Below are 8213 nucleotides of genomic sequence, written 5' to 3' on the forward strand. Positions count from 1 at the left end.
AAAAAAGGTTAAAAATAAACAAAAAAATAGAAAGGGCTAAAAAAGGGTAAAAATCAACATCAAAAAAAAAAAGCGCCAAAAAACCTTAAAAATCACCCGCGCGAAGTAAAAAAAAAAAAAAAAAAAAAAAAAATTAAAAACAAAACCCACGAAAAATCCTTAAAAACACCCAAAAAAAAAAAACCACCAAAAAATCCAAAAGCACGAAACCCCTCAAAAATAATAAATCCCAAAGCTCCCCCCACCCCACCCCCCCAGCCTTCGCCGCTACAGCCCGAGCAGGCGAATAATCCTCATCCTGCTCATTTTCGGGTATTTTTGCTCAGTTTTGGGGCCTCATTAATGATATTTTTTTGCTTTTCCCCCTCCCGCAGATCCCGGCTCGGCGAGGGACAAATATTTGTGTGGCCCCAGCCGGGGGGGACCCGAAGCCGGAGATTTTTCTGCATAAAACAAAGATGGCTGCGGTAAATTATTTCTTTTTTTTTTTTTCTGCCTTTTTTTTTTTTTTTCTTCTCTTTCTCCTTATTCTTCCCCCCCCCCCCCTCTCTCCTCACTCCCATAAAAATATTTCGGGGGGGGATTAATCAGTACTCATGCTCAGTGTGACATCAGCATAAATTGTTAAAGGTTAACTAGTTCCATACTCGTCACGCTTCCCTTTTTATTTTTTTAAAGGATTTTTACCCTTCCTTCCCCTCCTCCTTCCTTTTTTTTATCCGCCCATTCCTCCCCCCTCCCTCGGTGATTTTAAACACGCAGTAAAAAAAAAAAAAAAATTAAAAAGCAAAATTTTTTTTTTTTTTTGTTCTTTCTCCCTCCCTCCTCGACTTTGAAATACTTGGGAAGGGAGTGGTTTGGTGGGTTGGGTTTTGGGGTTGTTGGGCTTTTTTTTTTTTTCTTTTGGGTGTTTTTTTTTTTCTTCTTTTTTTGGAGTTTCTTTAAGGCTGCAGGGAGGAAGAACAAAAAAAAAAAAAGGGGGGGGTTTATAAGGATTAAAAAAAAAAAGGGTGAGGAAGGGGTTGGAAAGATGGAGGTGGGATTAAAAAAGGTTGGGAAAGATTGAAAAGGAATAAAAAAGATTGAAAAGGGATAAAAAAGATTGAAAAGGGGAAAAAAAAGATTGGAAAATGAAAAAGGTTAAAAAGGAGAAAAGATTAAAAAGGGGAAAATATTGGGAAAATTTTTCAGTATTTTCCCCTTTTTTCAATGGGAAAATTTCCCCCATTTTTCAATGGGAAATTTTCCATTTCCCCTGAAAAAGGGAAAAAGGATGAAAAAGGGGGAAGAGATTGGGAAAGGGGAAAAAATTGAAAAAGAATAAAAAATATTGGAAAAGGGGAAAGGATTTTAAAAGATGAAAAAAGAAAAATGTGGAGAAAGGAAGAAATGGTTAGAAAAGAGAAAAGGTTGAAAGAAAAAATATTTCTAAAAAAGATTGGAAAAGGGAAGAAGATTGGAAAAGGATGGGAAAAAGTAAAATGATGGAAAAAGGGAGAAATTATAAAGGGAAAAAATTGAAAAAGGAAAAAAATACTCAAAAAGGGGAAAAATGGAAAAATATTTAAAAGGGTGAAAGTTTAGAAAATGTTCAAATTGAGAAAAATATTAAAAAAAGAGAAAAGTTACTAAAATGTTGAAAAAATGGGAAATATTAAAAAGGAAAAACATTTTAGAACTAAAAAAGGAGGGAAAGGAAAAAAGTTTGAATAAAGAAGAATAAAAGGGGAAAAGTATGAAAAAAGGGGGGAAATGAGAGAAAATTAAAATGTAAAAACAAACCAAAAAAAAAAGATTAAAAATTTGAAAAAGGAAAAGAAGAATCAAAAAAGGGGGAAAAGACTGAAAAAAGGGAAAAGGAATTAAAGGGGAGAGATAAGAAATGGTAAAAAGATTCAAAAGAGGGGAAAATAGTAAAAAGAGGAAAAATACCTTAGAAAGGGGAAAATATTTAAGAAGTGTGCAAGAATCAAAAAGGGAAAAGATTTGGAAAGAGTTAAAGAGATGGAAAAAGCTTCAAAAAAGGGAAAAAATGTTAAAGAAAGGGGGGAAAATCATTGAGAAAAGGAGAAATTAGGAGAAGGGGATTCAAAAGAAGGAAGAAAAATTAAGAAATACTGAAAAAAGGGGGGAATTAAAAAAGGAAAAAGAAAATATTCAAATATTAAATAATTTATTTAAATATTAATAAGGGGAAGGAAAAAGGGGTTGAATTTCCCCCAAACCCAGGCCAAATCCTGCCCCAACAACCCCAGAGCTGAAATGGGGGAATTTCTCCTCAGGGATGGTTTTTGGGGGGTTAAATTGCCCCAAAATGCTCCAAAATCTCCCCAAAACCCCCAGGCTGTGCCTGCTCCTCCCCCACTGCTGGAGTTTGCTGCATTTTTTTAAATTTCCTTTCCTTTTTGGGGCCTTTTTTGCCCCAAAACTTTGGGGTTGATGCCTTGGGGCAGCAGAGGAGCCCCCCCAGCAGCTGATTTTACCCCAAAACGATGGAAAATTGGGTGAAAACCACTCCAGATTTGGGGTTTTACCTATTTGGGGTCTTTTTTATCCAAAAGTTGCTCCTGGTTGTTGTCACCCAGCACCAGGAACCCCCAGAGACCCCAAAATCCACCCAAAATCCCATGGGACACCATGAGAACCCCAAAATCCACCCAAAATCCACTCAGAACCTGGTGGGACACCATGAGAACCCCAAAATCCATCCCAAATCCACCCAGAACCCCCTGGGACACCATGAGAACCCCAAAATCCACCCCAAATCCACCCAGAACCCCATGGGACACCCCCAGAACCCCAAAATCCACCCCAAAATCCATCCAGAACCTCATGGGACACCATGAGAACCCCAAAATCCACCCCAAAATCCATCCAGAACCTCATGGGACACCATGAGAACCCCAAAATCCACCCCAAAATCCATCCAGAACCCCATGGGACACCCCCAGAACCCCAAAATCCACCCAAAATCCGCCCAGAACCTGGTGGGACACCATGAGAACCCCAAAACCCTCACAAATCCACCCAGAATCCCATGGGACACCATGAGAACCCCAAAATCCACCCAGAATCCCATGGGACACCATGAGAACCCCAAAATCCACCCCAAAATCCACCCAGAACCCCCTGGGACACCATGAGAACCCCAAAATCCACCCAAATATCCCCAAAACCCCATGGGACATCATGAGAACCCCAAAATCCACCCAAATTCTCCTCAAAAACCTCATGTGACACCCCCAGAACCCCAAAATCCCCCCAAATTCTTCCCAAACTCTTGTGTGACACCACAAGAGCCCCAAATCCCCCCAAAATCCACCCAGAACCTCATGGGACACCATGAGAACCCCAAAACCCTCACAAATCTACTCAAATGCTCCCCAAACCCTCATGTGACACCCCCAGAACCCCAAAATCGCCCCAAATGTCCCCAAACCCTCGGGATGGCACCTCAAGAGCCCCAAATCCCCCCAAAATCCACCCAAAACCTGGTGGGACACCATGAGAAGCCCAAAATTGCCCCAAATGTCCCCAAACCTTCGTGTGACACCCCCAGAACCCCCAGATCCCCCCAAAATCCACCCAAACCCTCGTGTGACACCACAAGGACCCCAAAATCCCCCGAAATGTCCCCAAACCCTCGTGTGACACCACAAGGACCCCAAAATGCCCCCAAATGTCCCCAAACCCTCGTGTGACACCACAAGGACCCCAAAATGCCCCCAAATGTCCCCAAACCCTCGTGTGACGCCCCAGAGAGCCCCCAAACCCCAGAGGTGACATTTTGGGGGCCGTTGGTGGCTTTTGTCACCCCGAGCCCTCCCCCAGGGACATTTTTTGGGGCGTTTTGCTCCTTTTTGCCCGTTTTGCCTCCGTTTGGTGGCTCTGAGCCCTGAGGCCACCCCTGTGTCACCCGGGGGTGTCACTTTGTCACCAGGGGGTGGCACCCGGCCGTGCCCGGGGCACTGGCACAGCCCCAGGAGGGTGGCACTGCCCCACGTCGGTGTCACCGCGGTGTCACCGGGTCAAGGGGTGACAGTGCCAGCACCGCCTGTGTCCTGAAGGGGGACGGTGACAACAGCGCCGTGGGGACATCGGGGACAGCTGGGGAGGGACTGGGAGAGGGGACGGGGGACACTGGGGACAGGGATGGGGACAGGGACAGGGACAGGGGACACTGGGGACAGGGATAGGGACAGGGGACAGGGACAGGGGACACTGGGGACAGGGATGGGGACAGGGGACAGGGACAGGGGACACTGGGGACAGGGATAGGGACAGGGACAGGGGACACTGGGGACAGGGATAGGGACAGGGACAGGGACAGGGGATGGGACAGGGAGAGGGACAGGGATGAGGACAGGGATGGGGACAGGAGACATTGGGGACAGGGATGGGGACATCAAAGACAGGGGTAGGGACAGGGACAGGGGACAGGGACAGGGATGGGGACAGGGGACAATGACAGGGATGGGGACAGGGGACACTGGGGACAGGGATGGGGACAGGGACAGGGGACACTGGGGACAGGGGACACTGGGGACAGGGATGGGGACAGGGGACAGGGGACACTGGGGACAGGGATGGGGACAGGGACAGGGACAGGGGACACTGGGGACAGGGATAGGGACAGGGGACAGGGACAGGGGATGGGACAGGGAGAGGGACAGGGGATGGGGACAGGAGACATTGGGGACAGGGATGGGGACATCAAAGACAGGGGTAGGGACAGGGACAGGGATGGGGACAGAGACAGGGGATGGGGATGGGGACAGGGGACAATGACAGGGATGGGGACAGGGGACGAGGACAGGGACGGGGGACAGGGGACACAATGGAGAGGTGACACAGAAAGACAGACAGACACAGGGACAGGTGACACAGACACAGGGACAGGTGACACAGACACAGGTGACAGCCACAGGGACAGGTGACATGGCCAGACAGACGCATGGACAGGTGACGGACAGGTGAGACGGACAGACAGACGCACGGACAGATGACACGGACAGCCGGGAACCCCCCCCATTGTCACCAAGGGCTGTCCCCGAGTGTGTCCCCTCCCCCACGCTCCACCGCACCTTCCTCGCACAAATTCCGATTTATTCGGGCTCCAAAAAGTCACAATTGGCCCCCAAAACTGGGGGCACCCCCCCCAGAGAGGGACCCACCCAGACAAGGGCAGACCCCAATGGGGCGGGGGGGGGGGCCTGAGCCGCAAATTTGGGGAGGGGGGTTCGGGGGTCCCCCTTCCCCTCTGGGGTGACGTCATCACCCGCGGCCTGCAGGAGGAGGGGGCGCGCCTGGGTTTGGGGGGGTCACGGAGGGGAGACCCCGCCCCCCCATAAAGGGGACCCCCGACCCCTCACGGCCCCCACGACCCCCACAGCTCCCCCCAGGCCCCCCTGAGCCCCCCCAGCCCCTCAGGGCCCCCTCCCCGCACCTCGGGGCCGCTCAGGCCGAGCCCGCGCCGCCCGTCGCCATGGCAACGCCGCCGGAAACCCCGGCCCTGCGCGCCGCGGGGCGTGCTGGGAAACGTAGTCCTTGTGTTTATTCCATTCTATTACCGCGCGGTGCGTGCTGGGAGATGCAGTCACGGCTCTGTAGCCGCTATCGCTGCCGCGCGGTGCACGCCGGGAGCTGTAGTCCGTAGCTCCGCCCCCCTGTGCCGCGCCAGGGCTGCCGGGAAGCGGCGCCATCATGGCGGATCCGCCGGAGGAGGCGGGGGCCGGCCCGGCCGTGAGTGGGGGGCGCGGGCGGGAATTTGGGGAGAATTTGGGGAGAATTTGGGGTGTCTGAGGGACTGGGGGCGCGGCAGGGCTGCCCTATGGATCCTGGGGGCACCGGAGGAGGAGCTGGGGGGCGGTGCAGGGTCCTGAGGGGAGATTCGGGGGGCTCTGAGGGCTCGGTGGGGCCGGGGCCTGAGGAGGGGCGGGGGGACTGAGAACCGGGGGGGTTGTGGGGGTGTCTGGGGGAGATGTGGGGGGGATCTGGGGTTTATGGGGGGCCACGGGGGCTGGGGGAAGGTTTAGGGGGGCCATAGGGACTGGGGGAGAATTTTTGGGGCTGGGGGAGGTTTAGGGGGTCCATAGGGGCTGAGGGGGTGGGGGAAGAGGGGCTTGGGGAGAGTTTTGGGGCTGGGGGAGGTTTGGGGAAGCCATAGGGACTGGGGAATATTTTGGGGGAGGTTTTTGGGGGGTCCCATAGGTGCTGGGTGGGTGTTTTGGGGCTGGGGTAGTTTTGGGGAGAGGGGGCATAGGGATTAGGGAATATTTTGGGGCTGCGGGAGATTTTGTGGGGGTCCCACAGGGACTGGGGGAGATTTGGGGGGCCCATAGGAACTGGGGATTATTTTGGGGCTCTGGGAGGTTTTTTTGGGGGGTCCCATAGGTGCTGGGTGGGTTTTTTGTGGCCGGGGTCCCCGCATTCCTCCCCAGCCCCATCGCGGCTGTTCCGGGGGGGTCTCACCCGTTCCCCCCCGTCCCCCCCAGGCCGGGCCGGGGGTCGCGGGGCCCCCCCGGGGGCGGCAGCGTCTGGAGGCGCTGCTGAACCGCAGCCTCCGCATCCGCATGTCCGACGGGCGGACCCTGGTGGGGGCGTTCCTGTGCACGGACCGCCAGAGCAACGTGATCCTGGGCTCGGCGCAGGAGTTCCTGAAAGCCGCAGGTCTGGGGGGGTCCTGGGGGGTTTTTTTGGGGTGTTCTGGGGGATTTTTGGGGTGTTTTGGGGGTCTGAGGGGGGTGGGAGCATCCCCGAGCTCTGACTGCCCGGGCAACGGGATCCTGGGCTCTGCGCAGGAGTTCCTGAAAGCCGCAGGTCTGGGAGGGTCCTGGGGAGGATTTGGGGGGTTCTGAGGGAGTTTGGGGGGTCCTGGGGGAGTTTTGGGGGGGGTTTTGGGGTGTTTTGGGGGGATTCTGAGGATCTGAGAGGGGTAGGAACATCCCCGAGCTCTGACTGCCAGGGCAACGGGATCCTGGGCTGGGCTCAGGAGTTCCTGAAAGCTGCGGGTCCTGGGGGGGCCTTGGGGTTTTTGGGGTTTTTGGGTTTTTTTAGGAGTTTATTGGGGTATTTAGGGGGTCTTTAGGAGGTTTGGGGGTTTTTTTTAGGGAATTTTGGGGTTTTTTTAAGGGGGTTTTTGGGTTTTTTTGGGGTGGCTCTGAGGGTCTGGGGAGGTGGGTGTGGGTTTATTTGGGGCGATCTTTGGGGTTTTTTGGGAGGATCTTCAGATGATTTTTACGGGGGTCTTTCCGGGTTTTTTGTGGGGATTTTTGGGGTTTTTCAGGGGGGAAGTTGGGGCTTATTTGGGGCAGCCTTTGGGGTTTTTTGGGGGGACCTTCAGAGGATTTTTAATGGGGTCTTTGGGGGTATTTTGTGGGGACTTTTGGGGGTTTTTTCACAGGGGTCTTTCAGGTTCTTTTTGGGTGGTCGTGGGTGTTTTTAGGGTTTTTTGGGGGGGGTTCTGAGCCCTTTTCTCCCCTCTCCAGACGCGTTCCCGGGCAGTGAACCCCGAGTTCTGGGGCTGGCCATGGTCCCCGGGCACCACATTGTGTCCATCGAGGTGGAGCCCCCCTACCCCTGAGGGACCCCAGGGTGGACCCCAAAAACACCTGAGAGACCCCAAAATCTCCTGAGAGACCCCAAAACCACTGGATGGACCCCAAAAACAGCGGATGGACCCCAAAATCTCCTGAGAGACCCCAAAACCACCTGAGAGACCCCAAAAACACCGGATGGACCCCAAAAACAGCGGATGGACCCCAAAATCTCCTGAGAGACCCCAAAACCACCTGAGAGACCCCAAGAACACCGGAGGGACCCCAAAAACACCTGAGGGACCCCAAAACCACCTGAGAGACCCCAGAAACACCGGATGGACCCCAAAATCTCCTGAGAGACCCCAAAAGCACCAGATGGACCCTAAAACCACCTGAGAGACCCCCCCATGGACCCCAAAACCTGATGGCCCCTCCCCAAAACCACTTGGGGACCTCCCCCCTCCCAGTGCCTCGATGACCCCCCCAAGGCTTTGGGTCCCCCCCCCCCCCATATGTCCCTGGGGGGTTTGGGGGTCCCCATTAAAGCCCCCCCTTGGTGCCGCCGTCCCCGTGTGATGCTCGTGGGTGTCCCCATCGCCCCCTCCCCAATTTCCTGACCCCTTCTCAGTTCCTGCCCCCCCATTTCCTGAGCCCCCCCACCCCAATTCCTGCCCC

At 53.5% G+C, this 8213-nt stretch overlaps 1 protein-coding gene across 1 annotated transcript; it reads left to right on the forward strand.

Moving 5' to 3' along the window:
- The first annotated feature begins 5633 nt into the window (after nucleotides 1-5633).
- NAA38 (N-alpha-acetyltransferase 38, NatC auxiliary subunit) lies at nucleotides 5634-7942 on the forward strand. Its single transcript, XM_066570789.1, has 3 exons — nucleotides 5634-5742; nucleotides 6495-6669; nucleotides 7488-7942. Exons 1-3 carry the CDS (start codon nucleotides 5704-5706, stop codon nucleotides 7580-7582), a joined length of 309 nt encoding a protein of 102 aa, XP_066426886.1. The 5' UTR covers nucleotides 5634-5703; the 3' UTR covers nucleotides 7583-7942.
- Nucleotides 7943-8213: the final 271 nt, after the last annotated feature.

The sequence above is a fragment of the Molothrus aeneus genome, unplaced genomic scaffold (genome assembly GCF_037042795.1).
Source record: "Molothrus aeneus isolate 106 unplaced genomic scaffold, BPBGC_Maene_1.0 scaffold_30, whole genome shotgun sequence".
In the NCBI taxonomy this organism is placed as follows: Eukaryota; Metazoa; Chordata; class Aves; order Passeriformes; family Icteridae; genus Molothrus; species Molothrus aeneus.